This window comes from Danio rerio, chromosome 13 (assembly GCF_052040795.2).
Source record: "Danio rerio strain M-AB ecotype USA chromosome 13, GRCz13ab, whole genome shotgun sequence".
Taxonomy (NCBI): domain Eukaryota; kingdom Metazoa; phylum Chordata; class Actinopteri; order Cypriniformes; family Danionidae; genus Danio; species Danio rerio.
In genome coordinates, this window is record NC_141033.1 from 31,303,918 (window position 1) to 31,320,699 (window position 16,782).

A 16,782-nucleotide genomic window follows, 5' to 3' on the forward strand; every position below is an offset into this window, starting at 1 on the left:
TTAGTTTTCAATATTGGTTGTTAATGTTTATACAAATATCATATTGAATCCCTGCATATCTTTATCTGTAGAAACGGGACCTTTGCTTGGTGGATTGATCCAAAATGGCCTTAAAGATTCCCTCGACCCAGCATTCAACTCTATTACTCAAATAGCACAAGGTATGTACAGTATGCAAATACACATCAACATATTATGCATTACTGAAAACATTTATTTTAAAATACACACTATGTTAAAATATATCATGTATAGCACAGGGAGATAAAGTTTGCAATATAATTTCCCCTCAAAATGATAAAGGAATGCAGTAAATGTTTAATATTATGTGTATGCCTCAGGCTACAGGCTGGAACTAAACAGCATTGCTTATTTGTGCCACACATATCGTTTATCCAAATACGCGAATTGTCCCAACTGCAGTTTTGGTTTGCGTACATGCAGATGGGTCTCGAATCAATCACTGGCTTGTTTTTAGTTTGGTGAATAGCACAAATGTCTCTGTGATGCAAGTAAAACAGCCTTGACAAACACGAGAAACACTGTGCCATGAAAGATCCACTATTTCATAGATTTACTGTAGTACCAGTAACTGCACATTGGCTTTGTGGCAGGATTTGGAGGAAAACATTTGAATTTAATTATAATGTTATTGTAGAAATGTATTAAAGAAGTAATGGGATCTAATTACAGTATCTGTTGTTATTAAAGTATTTGTATTTATACATAGAATATTCAGGCTAATGTATATTCTACAGAAACCACACAGTTACTGTATATTTCAACATGGTAATGAGGTGCTGTATGTGTGGTTTTACCTATTATGATGATATGAACAATATGATAAAATTAATTTATAGACAGTGCTTTATTTGAATAAAATTAAAATGACTATTTAAGTAGAATTTTACAGATTGTACAGTTATTACTTTACTGATTGTGTTGGGTAAAGTTACTTTTAAAGTAATATATTACAATCTTCAGCCATAATTTTAGTCTTAAAAACAAACAAACAAACAAATAAACAAACATAACATACTTTTACATGACTTTCCCTAAAAAGCAACTAATTAATACATTTAGTTACTTTAAAAGAGTGAGGTAAGTTTTTATTTTTATTTTAAATAGGGCTGCACAATATATAATTTTAGCATTGATATCGCAATGTGTGAATCTGCAATTGCAAGATCTACAATGTTAATATATGATAACCAGCCACCACAGTTCAGAACATGTGATTTGTACAAAGTTTAACCCTAATATAGTGTAAGGTTTTCATTTTGAAGTGTTTCTAAAGACCTGTGACTGTGAGATTTCAGGTCAATTTAAACCAAGAAGTTAAAAAGTTGAAACTTTAAGAAAGATTATTTTATTTATATATAAGACTATACAGTGCTTATTTTTTTTTAAAAAATATGACTGCATTTCTGTTCCTCAATACTGTTAGATTCCACAGAAAAGAATAAAACAGCTTTTGTTTCCTTTACATCTTTGTTGTTATTTGCTTAATTCGCTTTGTTGTAATATGCTTCTAAGTTGTTTACTATATTTTATGCAGATGCTGCCCTACAAAAAAATCTAAGTCAATCTAACCTTATGACTTTCAAATAGTGCTACAAGTCATCTTTTGAAATCATATTGTTATCGCAATATATATCACGGGAAAAATTGCAATGTCAGTTTTTTCAGTATCATGCAGTAGGCCTGGGCCGATAAACAATATTATATAGAATCGCGACAAAATAGATGTCGATAATGATGATAACCTCTGGACATTTTTACTCTAAATTAATCTAAGGGCTAATCACACAGCAGACATGCAACAACAGGAATATGTAGTTGTGTTCATATTAGAAATATGCTATGTAACTCAATATTGTTTAGCAAGCTCGATTCACTGCCAGCAATATTAGTTGTTAAACTGTTATTTATTTTAATGATTTATATTTTATAAATTTGAGTAAAACTATTTTTTTAAATAACTCTGTAATTGCTTATTTGTAGAAAATGCAGTAGGTAGATCTTTGTTTGTGTACTGTATAAAAGCTGTCAATGACAATTCTTCAGAATATTCAACGCAATCTCATGGCAATTCGTAACTTTTTGATTTATTGGCTTATTTGTATTCATTCGTATGATTTCATTCGTACAATCTAATGATTTGCTTATCTCCCAATGACAGTTGGGTTTAGGGGTGGGGTTGGGTGCCATGCCTCCATATTAAAATCGTACATTTCCATATGACTGAACTTCATACGAATTAATCACTAATCTGACAAAACTTATAATACATATGTTTTCTCTTGAGATCAGGCTGGAATGTTATATTTTATATTGTATATCATAAATATATTGGAAAAAATATAGTATCATCAGTAATGTGTAAACTCTTTTTAATAATAAACAGTACTTTAACATTTTATTTAATAAAGTGTCTAATCTTTGTGGCTTCAGTCATTGTTGTGATACTCTTTCAAAGCTGGAAGCCTTAACGACTTATATCGAAAAATATATATCATTATCTTTCAGTATGTAAAAAAGAATTAATGACATTTTTGCCATTTCGCCCACCCCTAACTGAAATTCATTAAGATATTTTGTTAGGATAAAATGCTGGTAAAAGATTTGGCTTTTGTGCTCAAAACAAGTTTTAGAAATATATCATATTTATATTTATAGAAATACCTCAGATTTGTGATCTAATTGACCTGTTTGTCAAGCTTTGACAATAAAAAACAGTTAACAATTAACTTTTTGGTTTCACTCAGAACAAAAATATGCCTTTAAACTTGAAAGAAATAGAGATTTGACATTTGTTTATGATAATTTTCACTATCGGCTAATATGAAAATGTTTTTTGTCCATATTGCCCACAACTAAAGATGCGTATCTTATCTGTTTTAGTGATAAACAGCACCAGCACTGGACTCCTGCATGTCAATGAAACCTTGGGGCAGCTGAAACCCAAGATTGATGCTCTGAAAACTAATTTTTCAGCAGTGAGGCAGCGGATTAACAACACTATGAATCAGCCAGAATGTATGAACTGCTCTTCCCTCCAGCAAGTAGTGGACAAACTATCACTGGAAGGAAGTCTTGAAGTAAGTTTTTAACCAGAGCTCTCAAGAAAAATCCCTGAAGCGTGTGGCGATTATTTGCTGATTATATATTGACTCCATATCAAGCTTTGTTGTAGTTGAGCGTTCATAACAAATAATAACTCTCCTTTTCCTGTCTACAAATGTACTGCAATTAAAACCCTTATAACAAAGTTTTGGCTTAAATTACATGATATACAGTGTTTCTGTTGAAATAGGGAGGACTAAATTGCATTACCAGTCATTTGTGTGCACAAACGTTCTCATTTAAGGGAAACAGGAACACACAACAATGGTGCAAACAATAAAGAGTAACTTAAGAAGTTATTGTTTGCAAGTTGGCACTCTCTGTTTCTCTTAGAAACTGAAATCTTACCCGGTCGAGAGTAATTCCTGAAATATGGGCTTTCTGTTGTAGAAATAAATACAAATGTGCCACTGTCATTGTGATTATGGCTGTCAGGAAAGAAAAGCATTTAGGAACAAGATGTTCTGCCCTCTAGTGTTAAATGAGGGGCTCTGGATGAAACTATTTGAGAATACATTAAAACAAATGATTTAAAATGTATGTAATTTTTACTCATTATAATGTTTAACTCATGATTTATTGACAGTACTTTTAAAATATTTTATCATACATGTTGTTTAATTTAAGTAAACATACATATATAAAAATATTAATATATTTAATAAATGATAATGAATGATCCCTTCCAGGAGTAAAACCAAGATTTTTTTATTAAGTTTCTGGTTGTTTCCTAGAAATTATTGCTTATTTAAAATAAAATGGGCGGCACGGTGGCTCTGTGGTTAGCACTGTCGCCTTACAGCAAGAAGTTCGCTGGTTCAAGTCCCTGCTGGGCCAGTTGATGTTTCTGTGTGGAATTTGCATGTTCTCCCAGTGTTCGTGTGGGTTTCCTCTGGGTGCTCCAGTTTCCCCCACAGTTCAAAGATGTGCTATTGGTGATTTGGATGAACTAAATTGGCCATAGTGTATGAATGTGTGAGAATGTATGGGTGTTTCCCAGTACTGAGTTGTGGCTGGAAGGGCATCCGCTGCATAAAACATTTGCTGGAATAGTTAACGGTTAATTCTGTGTGGTGACCTCTGATCAGGGACTGAGCTGAAGGAAAATGAATGAATGCATGAATGAATGAATGAATGAATGAAAAACAAAATGCTGATTTGACCCTAATTTAGATGAAAATGTTATTTTGTGATTCCTCTCTGGTCTTCTGAGAAAGTTTCCTGGTTCAACTTTGTCCTGTTTAAGAGAAACAAAACCAATCTGCCTCCGGGCTGAACTGAGACACAATTTTACACCAGGAAATCCCACTCTCACCAAGACCATCATTTGATAAATGAACTAATACTGGCTGTGGGTTTGGCAAATGACAAATGGAAAAGAATAAAGAGTGTTATTCTTTACAGTTTGCCAACCATTTTTTTTTGTATTCATTCCATCTTTGCTGAAGAAATTAGTAAGGGTTGTTTTGGCCTTACTTTGCATCATGGTAGTCAAAAATTAGATTTAATACAGTTTGGATCAGTTAAAGCAACGGTCTCAAACTCAATTCCTGGAGGGCCGCACCTCTGCATAGTTTAGCTCCAGTCACCTCCAACTGACACCTGCCTAATAGTTCCTAGTAGTCTTGAGCACCTTGATTAGTTAAATCAGTGGTGTTTGATTAGGGTTGGAGCAAAACTATGCAGTGATGCAGCCCTCAAGGAATTGAGTTTGAGACCTATGAATAAAGGCTTTCTCTGCTTTAACAGTACTCTCCCTCTTCCTTTTCCTCAATTTTATCAATATTTTTCTGCCTCTCCCTCCCAAAAAGATCATAAGAATCATACAGTGAGTAAAGAATAGAACTATTTTTACTGGAATTTAACTGGAATTGTCTCAGTCATTCTTCAAGGTCTAGTGTTGCAAACTGTTTCCACCTTGGCACAAAACAACCACCTTAATTTTAAAAAGGACAATAATCCTTTTTTTAATCCTCAAAAACAGGCAGAATGACAATGACAGTACTGTATATATATTGCTAAAAAAACTTTACATGTACTCATTTAACTGTCTAAAATACTCATTTAACTTTATACTGCTCAAAAAATAAAGGGAACACTTAGGGTTACATTGTGTTGTTTAAGTGTTCCCTTTATTTTTTGAGCAGTATATTTAAAGTTAAATTAGTATTTTATACAGTTAGATGAGTATATGTAAAGTTAAATAAATATTTTAGCAGACAAATAATTTTTTACACATATGTGTTCATGTTTGCATTATAGCTCATGCCTACGTGCTGCCTTCTTTCCTATTAAAAAGAAGTGTGAATGTTCGTCAGCTAAAATAAATATTAATGTACAGTATTTTAAATGATGATAGGGGTGCTACTGCTAATATTTGCTAGCATTTCAACGCTTGCAAAGAAAAAACGGCAGTATTTACAGATGCAACTGACCTGAAATTGAAGCCTTGATCAAAACGGAAATGTTGCAACATTCGAGGTGCTTTCTTTTTACATGCTCTTTCCCTTTTCATTCCACCTGGCCACTTTCTCTTCAATCTTGCATGCTGTTAAACCACTTTGTCGGAGTTGCGGAAAGAATGTTAATCAAAGAAAAGTGTAATACTGACAAGTCAAGTCTAACAAGTTTAGAGTAATGATGCCTTTTCTCTATTTATTATTATTATTTTTTATTTATTTATTCAAATTCTGGATCATTTTAGTAAGGTATGTGGCCAATATTATAAAATATTATAATAAAATTTCATTGCCAGCAGGCCAAATCAGTCGCCAGGCCACCAAAAATCCTCCCGCTGCTGCCGATGGCCCTGTCTGTGTCTGGTTGCCTATAATAGCTCACATGCTGTGATCACATGAAAACTGCTCATTTGATTTGATCTCTTTGACTTTAGTGAGGAAAGTTCAGTCTTGCTTGAGCGCTGATGTTATGAAAGCTTATGGCGACATTCCAAATCTGAAATCATGACGTTTCTTTTTCCCCAGTTATTATTTTGACTATATTATTTCATGAAAAAATCTCATGATCATTGGATGTATTTCTCATATAGTTTTCAGATCAAAATGACCTGAGTTCTGCCGTAGACAAGGCTAGAAATGCTGATGTCATCGGACAAGCAAATAAGGTTAGTGCCTCTTTTAAAACCCTTCAAATGTTTGAGTTGTAAGTCTGGTAAATTTTAAAGGAAGTTTCTGCAAGATGTATTATTTGTTTAAATAATATGACAAAAAACTAATAATCAAAACTATTTTATTATTTATTTCTGAAATTCCTGTGATCGTCAGCATCGTAAAGATGGTCATCACCCTCACGTTATCCTTAAAAATTCATTATAATATGCTGATGCTTCTTACTATATTATTCATGTTAAAAACAGCTTTCTACTTAATATTTTTTGTAAAATAAAGTAATTTTGCTTTTAATGAATAGAAAATCTGAAAGAACAGCAACTGTTTGAAATATAGTAAAAAATGTAGTGACATCAAACTAGTGAACTAAAATATATACTTCAATATCTAACAATGCTTGCATTCCAGGGCAGAGACTTCTTTGACAGTATTCCACAAAAGGTGAAAAATGAGACCCAAGGAAGTGTGGAGTGTAAGTTTGTGTTAACAAATTTTTAATATTTTTGTAATATTTGACTTAACCCCATCTAAACTCACATATGCATACACGTGTAATGTACTTGTATGTGTTAATCTGTTTTGATGTTAGTGATTTTTTGTCTCTTTGTCCTTAAAAGCGGCTCTTTCAAAGCTTAACGACATAAAGGGCCAGATTTCAGGTGTGTCCAAAAAAATTCCTCTTGATTTTTTGAAGACTATACCAAAAGAAATATCCACCATACAGCAGTCTGTCTCAGTGTATTCTCCAGAGGTAGAGAGAGCAAGTCTAATTAGGTACTTCACAAATCCCCTGCTCCTACTTCTGTACTATATATTTAATAAAAAACTTTATACTTTTAATACTGTTAAAAAACAATATTTATTCATTGATTTATATAAAGTGTGACATAAGCATGTTTTGTGTTTGTTTTGTGTGTAGCCGGGCTATTGGACTGATCCTGAGCTGTCTGATTTTGCTGGTGGTGGTCTGTAATTTTCTGGGCCTGCTGTTGGGTGCAGTTGGATTAAATGCTAAACAGAGTCCAACTGATCGCTCCGGCACATCCAACTGTGGTGGAGTATTCTTTATGGTGTGAGTATCAGATCCTCTCAACTTTGCATTTATAACAGAAATCCATAGGTTCATCTGTTTGTAGTTTATACATACAGTTGAAATTAGAATTATTAGCCCCCTTCGAATTATTTTCTTCTTTTTAAAATATTTTCCAAGTGATGTTTAACAGAGCAAGGACATTATCACAGTATGTCTGGTAATATTTTTTCTTCTAGAGAAAGTCTTATTTGTTTAATATCGGCTAGAATAAAAGCAATTTTAAATTTTTTAAACACCAATACAATATACCACATACAATAACTTGCCTAATTACCCTAACCTTCCTAGTTAAACTAATTAACCTAGTTAAGCCTTTAAATGTCACTTTAAGCTGTATAGAAGTGTCTTGAAAAATATCTAGTCAAATATTATTCACTGTCATCATGACAAAGATATAATAAATCCATTTTTAGAAATGAGTTATTAAAATTATTATGTTTAGAAATGTGTTGGAAAAATCTTCTCTCCGTTAAACAGAAATTAGGGAAAAAATAAACTAGCGGTCTAATATTTCAGGGGGGGACTGAATTCTGTAATTCTGACTTCATCTGTATGTGTATGTATATATATTTTTTTCTGTTTAATTTTTACTTGTTTCAGCCCAGCAAGCATTTCAAAATATGTCTATGTTTTGAAAATATGTAGATGATTAATTGACGTCTAAATTTAGACCTCTTGGCTAAAACAGGGATAAGTTTGAGCTGTCTATGAAAATCTAATTAATGTCTAAAAATAGGCCAAAACTAGACTCGTCATCAAATAAACAGAATGGAATAACTACACATATAATGTCTGTCTATTCTTAGATGTCTATTAGATTTTCACTGGCAGCCCAAGTTTAGCCTTGTTTTAGCCAAGCTGTCTATGCTTAGATGTTTATTAGACGTCTATTAAACACAAATTTGTTTGTCGTTTTTTTTTTTTTTTTACGTCTGTAAAAATTTTACGTCTTAATAGCTTTATTCATAAACATCACATGACTACACAAATTAGCAATAGAACATACTTCTAAAGCGTGTGCTAATCATTATTATTGTTTATTTGATAATCTACTAATACATCATTAAGATCAATAAACATTATGATTTTTACAGTATTAAATAGAATTAACGAATTTATTTGGTCATTATTTGTTGATGCTGGTTGGCATGAACAGATGTAACTAACATAAACTAACAAGGTCTTATTGTAGTGTTATTAAAATGTCAGGCGTATACAGCAATTGAAAACAATTAAGATACAATTAGAAAATATGATTTTTGGATTTATAAATGTATTAGTTATAATTTAAGGAAAAATTTGTTTGTGTTATTCTAGAAAGATCTGATTTGATCTCTTACAAATTTCAGGTTAAAAATGTTGTAGTTTAGATCATTCCCCCATAAAATTACAAATGACTAGAATTACAAACCTTTTATTTGATGTGATTTAGGATTATTCCACCAAAATTTATATCAAAATTCTCCTGAAGTTAATATATTGGCATTGTGCTGGCTAAAAATGAATAATAATGTCCTAAAATATATGCAAAAATACAGCCGATTCGAATCTTATCACTCGATTGAATGGACGTTTATCAGTGGTTATTAGCTGATTGATATGGGCCAGTAGGGGCCTTTTGCACCTACTAGTAGGCTCAGAAAGCTGTTATCATCCATCCACATGGTTAATCAGCTATACATCACTTACGGCTGATGCCGTAAGTTAACGAGAATTACTTAGATTGTTTATCAAATTTCCCATTAATTGTATTTTATTTACGTCTACGCTAACCCTGTACCCAACCATCACAGTAATGTAAAAACAGATCTGGATCTGGAGTCTTTTTTATTATTATAGCTCATTAACCATGGATGGATGATACCATTAGGCACAGAAGGCCCCTACTGGCCCATATCTATCAGCTGATAACCACTGATAATGCTTTTCAATCATAGCCGGTGCAAAAAGAAAGTTCTTTTTTAGAGAGCTCTAGTTATTTTAGTATATTACAGTAATAGTTAATTCCGTTTAGTGCAAGCTATTTAGTCAGTTTTAATTACATAGGCAATTGTATGTGTATATGTTATTGTGTATGTGTTATTGTGTATTTATTCCATTGCTGTTCTTTCTGATATGTCATTTTAGAGGCGTAGGCTTCAGTTTCCTGATCTCCTGGATCTTCATGTTAGTGGTGTTGATACTTTTCATTGTGGTTGGTAATACCTACACCCTGGTTTGTGTACCATGGCAGAGCAAACAACTCATTCAGGTACTTCTAACAACTAAATCATTGTGTTAATTCACATCACTTTGACATGTCCCTGGTAGATTGCAATGACAAAGTGAGAATATTTGGTAATCAAATTGTTTTTCACAGATTATTGACACTCCAGGAATGATTCCAGGGTTCAACCTGTCTACGACTTTGAATATGAACATAAGCCTGAACATTTATGATATCTACAGGTAGGTCATGCAAGGCAGGATGACTGATGACTGGCAAAATTGCCTTATTTATCTGATGTTGATGCATCTTGTTTTCTAGCAATTGTGAACAGAACGCACCTTTGTGGACCACACTTCATCTAAATAAGCTCTTCGACCTAAATAAGTACTTAAATGTTTCAAATGTGAGAAGTTATCACACATACTTTACTTTTTTTAATGCTGATGCATTACAGATTAGATGCTAAATGTGTGATTCTATCAACAGTACACGCAGGAGATTTATCAGAGCTTTGAGGCAGCGCAAATCAACATAGCAAACATCACCATTCTCAGTCCGGATATAAAGTCCCAGCTCAACAACTTCTCTAACAGTGCCAGCACTATGAACTTCAGCCGCATCATTCAGCATGTACGCTTTACACTTGTTTTCTCAAATTTCTACCTGGTATTAATATGCATTCAAATGGGTGTCATGTAAACGCTTGTGTTTAGATAATATGTCAATATTTAGATGCTTTGATTTGTGTACAATGCGATTTATAAAGTGATATTTTTCTATGGATTTTTGTTTAGATTAGTTTGATACTTTATTTATCCTGAAAGAAATTCAGGTAATCAATAACATACACTTGCTTTACAGGCACATACACCCCAAATACACGTACACCAGAAGCGCCGCTTGGCGGCGCGACGCGCAGCCCCATGCATTTTAGAATTCTAAACATAGGTTTCTATCAGGATACACACACCGGCGCCGCAAGTCGGCGGCTGTCGGCGGCGCCCGTCCAGGGCTCAGGACGCAGTTAATTTTTTAGCCGCGCCACAGAGCGCCATCTGATTAGTTTCATGTTAAATATCATTCGAATGTGCGCGTCTGGTGTGTGATACTTTAAACTGTCATGTGCGCGCTGTGTCGCGGCGCCGAGCGGCGCTTCTGGTGTGCGACCTGCTTTACACTTTTAGTCAATGTACTACTTGGTAGACCCAGTGTAGCATTGTTTAAAGGGAATGAAACCCCCCTCTTTTGGATCAAGTCTACCTCAGAATTTTTTCAAATAGTGCTCGGAGATGATGGGCGTGAAATGCTGTGACCAGAGTGAAAAGTAGGCATGGCCGGCAGAGTAGGGGGAAAAGAGGGGAGCGAACAACTTTTGTCATTTGGCTCACAAAATGAGACACAAACCATGAGGAGACCCATGATTTTATAGTTTACAAAGTTAAAATGCAAAGAAATAAACAGTAGGTAACTTAATGACCTGCTACATTTGTTATTCGTAATTTCATATACACATAATAACAACAATTTGTTCTATCATTATAAAGATAATCATGTTTATATAAGTAATATAAATGAGGAAAGCTTCACTCCTCCTCAATCCCCGGGTCTAAATGCAGACACAGTAGATAGCAGTGAAGCAGGTCTCTTGCCCTGTTTATTCCAACCAATAGCCCTGCTGGTAATCTGGAGATTTTAAACATAGACGACCACAGCAGCACGAATATTGGTGATGTGTCTGAATGGTAACGAAGTCAACTGATAAAAGACAAAGTCCGCCATTCTCCAATTCTCGTACAGCTTTCCCGACAAAAATGCTTGTTGCAAACCAACAGTTTTGCTGTATCGGCCTTGACAGAATCGTAAGGAAAAGCAAGCAATAAATTCTGTGGATCATGAAAACAAACACATACAACCCTTTGCCGTGCACAGACGCGGCCTCACCCAATCATTGGGTCTGCCTTGCCTTCGGAAAGCACATACTCTCTTGAATAATCAAGATGCAGGGTCTTCTCATAGGATAAGAAAACTCCGCCATTAATAATAATGAGAAACCGATGCATCATCCTTCCACTAGCAGATTGATGCTTCGTCACAGATTTAAAGTTATTTTAAAAAGTTATTTTAAACCTGGAAGATGAAATTAGCTGAAAAAAGCTCAAAATTATCCAGTTTTTCTTACAATTAAAGCTGACAGGTGCTAACGTTGTCTGAAATGATGCTCAACACACACAAATCTGTTAAAATCTGAAGAAAAGTACCCCAGGGTGTCTTGAATCTTCAAAGGTTGTAACTGAATTTGCACTGTAAAACTTAAAGGGGTCATGACCCAAGAAACCAAAATTTCCTTGATATTTTGACATATATGAGATCATTATTCTATAAAAACATTCTGCATGTTTTATAACTTTAAAAATTGTGGTTCCTCTAAAAATCAAATAAAACCAGCTTATACTAAAAGCAGACTGCAAAAATCACAGGTTCTGGAATGATTTACTCTGTGATGTAATAGGGTGGATAAACTTCGCCTCCACAGAAGATCATCACACGCTTCTATTTCACTGACATTTTGGTCCTATTAATATGCAATCATGCCAGTGGGTGTTTACTTAGTCTATATTATTATTATTGTTGTTGTTGTGTTATTTATAAAATAAAACATATTTCCCAAACCATGTTTAACAGAGCAAGGACATTTTCACAGTATGTCTGATAGTATTTTTTCTTCTGGAGAAAGTCTTATTTGTTTTATTTCTGCTAGTAGAAAAGAAGTTTTGAATTTTTTAAAAAACATTTTAAGATCAATATTATTAGCCCCTTTAAGCAATATATTTTTTCAATAGTCTACAGAACAAACCATAATTATACAATAACTTGCCTAATTACCCTAACCTGCCTAGTTAACCTAATTGACCTAGTTAAGCCTTTAAATGTCACTTTAAGCTGTATAGAAGTGCCTTGAAAAATATCTAGTCAAATATTATTTACTGTCATCATGGCAAAGATAAAATAAATCAGTTAGATTTTAAACATAGACGACCACAGCAGCACGAATATTGGTGATGTGTCTGAATGGTAACGAAGTCAACTGATAAAAGACAAAGTCCGCCATTCTCCAATTCTCGTACAGCTTTCCCGACAAAAATGCTTGTTGCAAACCAACAGTTTTGCTGTATCGGCCTTGACAGAATCGTAAGGAAAAGCAAGCAATAAATTCTGTGGATCATGAAAACAAACACATACAACCCTTTGCCGTGCACAGACGCGGCCTCACCCAATCATTGGGTCTGCCTTGCCTTCGGAAAGCACATACTCTCTTGAATAATCAAGATGCAGGGTCTTCTCATAGGATAAGAAAACTCCGCCATTAATAATAATGAGAAACCGATGCATCATCCTTCCACTAGCAGATTGATGCTTCGTCACAGATTTAAAGTTATTTTAAAAAGTTATTTTTAAAATGTCTGATAGTATTTTTTCTTCTGGAGAAAGTCTTATTTGTTTTATTTCTGCTAGTAGAAAAGAAGTTTTGAATTTTTTAAAAAACATTTTAAGATCAATATTATTAGCCCCTTTAAGCAATATATTTTTTCAATAGTCTACAGAACAAACCATAATTATACAATAACTTGCCTAATTACCCTAACCTGCCTAGTTAACCTAATTGACCTAGTTAAGCCTTTAAATGTCACTTTAAGCTGTATAGAAGTGTCTTGAAAAATATCTAGTCAAATATTATTTACTGTCATCATGGCAAAGATAAAATAAATCAGTTATTAGAAATAAGTTATTAAAACTATTATGTTCAGAAATATGTTGAAAAAATCTGTCCATTAAACAGAAATTGGGGAAAAATAAACGGGGCTCATAATTTAACGGGGGGCTAATAATTCTGACTTCAACTGTTTATAAAAAATTGTTATAATCTGATTTTTACAGATTTTTTTATGCTATATTTCAGATCAATGATGTGTCAGGGACTAATCTAAGCTCAGCAGCGGACAGTTTGGATTTTTTGGCTGGCAAACAGGTGAATGTTAGTCTTGTTAACACTGAACTACTGTAGAATTTGCCTGAGGTGAATCAAAAACAGGTATTTATGTCTTTCAGAGCAATCAAAATATCTCAAACCAACTGCATGGGGAAGCTAAAGATCTGCGAGACATCCAGGCTGACATCACGTCTAACATAATGCCTTTGCTGGTGTGTAAAACAGCACAAAAAGATAAATAAATCTGAATGTGACAATATTGTAATGCTTTTCCTCTTTACAGCTGGAGCTGAACTCCACCATTAATAATCTCAGCGCAGTTGCATCTCAAATCAATGTAAGTAAAGCAAACTCTGTGTCATCACGTGTACCAGAGTGTATATGTATATAGTTTTAATACTCTACATCAGTATTTAATAAATCTGATTGAAAGACCATAATTGCTTTTATTGGAGCCAGTATCGATTAAATGAAATGTCTTCATTTACTATAGTTCACTCAAATATACCACTTTTAGGGTCATGGATTTTTTTCTGTATCACAGATATTGCTAAAATGTTGAAAATCACAAATGATCATCATATTAAAATGATTTGTATATGATCATGTGATAAATGCCATTACATAATATATACATCATTTTGCATACAATCACCGGCCACTTTATTAGGTACACCTGTCTAACTGCACACGCACAACCATCTCTAGGGTCCAAAAAAGACAAAATATCCAGTCAGCAGCAGTTCTGTGAGTGCAAATTCCTTGTTGATGCCAGAGGTCAGAGGAGAATGGCCAGACTGGTTTGATCTGATAGAAAGGCAACAGTAACTAAAATAACCACTCATTACAACCAAGGTATGCAGAAGAGCATATCTGAATGCACAACATATCCAACCTTGACGTGGATGGGCTACAGCAGCAGAAGACGACACCAAATCCCACCCCTGACAACAAAGAAAAGGAAACTGAGGCTACAATTTAGATAGGCTCAGCAAAATTTGACAATAGAAGATTGGAAAAATGTTGCCTGGTCTGATGAGTCTCGATTTCTGCTGCGACATTCAGATGGTAGGGTCATCCTGCCTTGTGTCAATGGTTCAGGCTGTTGGTGGTAGTGTAATGGTGTGGAGGATATTTTCTTGGCACACTTTGGGCCTATCAGAACCAATTAAGCATCGGGTCAACGCCACAGCCTACCTGAGTATTGTTGCTTTCCTTTATGACCACTGTGTGCCCATCTTCTGAGTGCTACTTTTAGCAGGATAACGCGCCATGTCATAAAGCATGAATCATCTCAGACTGGTTTCTTGAACATGACAATAAGTTCACTGTACTCAAATGGCCTCCACAGTAATCAGATCTTAATCCAATAGAGCATCTTGGGGATGTGGTGGAACAGGAGATTCGCTTCATAGATGTGCAGCCGACAAATCTGCTGCAACTGTGTGATGCTATCATGTCAATATGGACCAAAATCTCTGAAAAATATTTTCAGTACCTTGTTGAATCTATGCCACAAAGGATTAAGGCAGTTCTGAAGGCAAAAGAGGGTCCAACCCAGTAGTAGTAGTAAGGTGTACCTAATAAAGTGGCCATTGAGTGTATATACACAGTAAGAAACAATATTTTGTGCAATTTTAAATCCCTTTCCATTAATTGTAATATTAGCAAGTGCTGTTTAACACAGCAAGAACATTTTTCACAGCGTTTCCTATGATATTTTATTAGTCTGGCTTGATTGGTTACAAACCACTGTTGACCATTACTTGCCTAATTGACCTAACTTGCCTAGTAAACCTTATTAACCTAGTTAAAAATGTGTTTGGGAAAAAACACACACACACACACACACATATATATATATATATATATATATATATATATATATATATATATATATATATATATATATATATATATATATATATATATATATATACATATATATACACTGGACTTTCAGTATCTAGTCATGTTTTTTCTCTTCATTCATTTCACAGGCATCTGTTCAGAATGTTCTCCAAAATGTTGGCTATGCTCAGGAAATTTTGAACTACAACATATCTCAAATAGTGAGAGCTGTAAGTATTGCAGAACCAAGGCGAAATGAAACAGAATCATCAGGATGAAAGCTGTATTAAATTGTTTATGGTGTATCCTGTAAAAATCACCTTTTCTGCAGGAGAGCAAGGTGTTCGTAGACTGTCAGATGAAGATCTTTCTGGCATATATCCAGTGGGCAAATCAGACGGTATATATTTAGCCTTCTTGTATATTCAGGCTGCTTTAAGAGTTGATGAATGATTAATATTGTGTTGTGTTTTTTCATCAGATCACAGGAAATGTTGGTCGTTGTAGACCTGCAGCTGCAGCAATAGACAGAACAGAGAATCTTCTCTGTAAACACCTAGTAGGATCTTTGGTAAGAAATTATATTCCAACCCTTTTTTTATCCACCTTTTTCTGCATCAGACTACTGTGATTTAAAGTGTGGGTTGTTGCTTTTACTTTAGAGAAATTTCATTCAAAAGAATTGAAACAGATCCCTTTAAATAATCTTGACTACAAATAAAATCCATGTACAATATACTCTCAGAAATAAAGCTACAAAATCCGTCACTGGGATGGTTTTCAAAAGGTACATTTTGTTTGTTCTTAACAGGTCAAAGTGTTCACCTGTATAGTACAAAAGCGTACATTTTAAAAAGGTACCGCCCCAGTAACAGAATTTGTACCTTTATTTCTGAGTCTGTATACATGAGTTCACCCCATAAATCTCTCATTTAAATCAATATTTTCTAAAGATGCTTTGCAAATAGTATATTTGTGCATATACCTTAGATTAGTCAGTACTGAAGCCAAATCTAGAACTAATCTAGCTAAATAACTGAAGAGAACAGTCCAAAAATTAGCAGTCCAAATTTATATGTTAGGGAAAAAAATTAAATAAAAATGTAATAAAGAGCAAAAATCAAGAGCAAAATTATAAAAAAATAAATAAATAAATATATACTTTTGTTGAAATTTTGTAGTTTGTAATTTTTGGGATGAATTTAAACGTCTTTCTATTTCTGAAGATGTTCTGACAAAATATTAATTTAATAAATGTAAAAAAATTCTGGTTTAATAAATAACTTAGTCCCTTTATTAATCCGGGGTCGCCACAGTGGAATAAACCGCCAACTTATCCAGAAAAGTTTTTACGCAGCGGATGCCCTTTTAGCCTCAACCCATCTCT

General features: G+C 34.0%; 1 protein-coding gene and 1 long non-coding RNA gene across 11 annotated transcripts in view; one reads left to right on the forward strand and one right to left on the reverse strand.

The window, feature by feature from the left end:
- The window catches only part of prom2 (prominin 2), a 31,155-nt gene that overhangs the window by 8,187 nt on the left and 6,186 nt on the right, over positions 1 to 16,782 (forward strand). For 7 of the 10 annotated variants that reach the window (XM_087277972.1, XM_087277970.1, XM_087277974.1 and 4 more), the window contains 16 exon segments: positions 72 to 161; positions 2,905 to 3,101; positions 6,176 to 6,250; positions 6,663 to 6,726; positions 6,872 to 7,028; positions 7,174 to 7,326; positions 9,475 to 9,598; positions 9,707 to 9,795; positions 9,875 to 9,959; positions 10,043 to 10,186; positions 13,515 to 13,583; positions 13,664 to 13,756; positions 13,828 to 13,881; positions 15,545 to 15,625; positions 15,727 to 15,795; positions 15,877 to 15,966. In XM_087277972.1, coding sequence (XP_087134098.1) covers positions 72 to 161; positions 2,905 to 3,101; positions 6,176 to 6,250; positions 6,663 to 6,726; positions 6,872 to 7,028; positions 7,174 to 7,326; positions 9,475 to 9,598; positions 9,707 to 9,795; positions 9,875 to 9,959; positions 10,043 to 10,186; positions 13,515 to 13,583; positions 13,664 to 13,756; positions 13,828 to 13,881; positions 15,545 to 15,625; positions 15,727 to 15,795; positions 15,877 to 15,966 — 1,634 coding nt within the window. 10 annotated transcript variants of the gene reach the window in all.
- On the reverse strand, positions 4,152 to 7,549 carry LOC147841149 (uncharacterized). The gene is made up of 3 exons (XR_015506062.1): positions 6,511 to 7,549; positions 5,224 to 6,465; positions 4,152 to 5,153 (listed from the first exon to the last, which is right to left on the reverse strand). It is a non-coding gene; the product is annotated as an uncharacterized LOC147841149 (long non-coding RNA).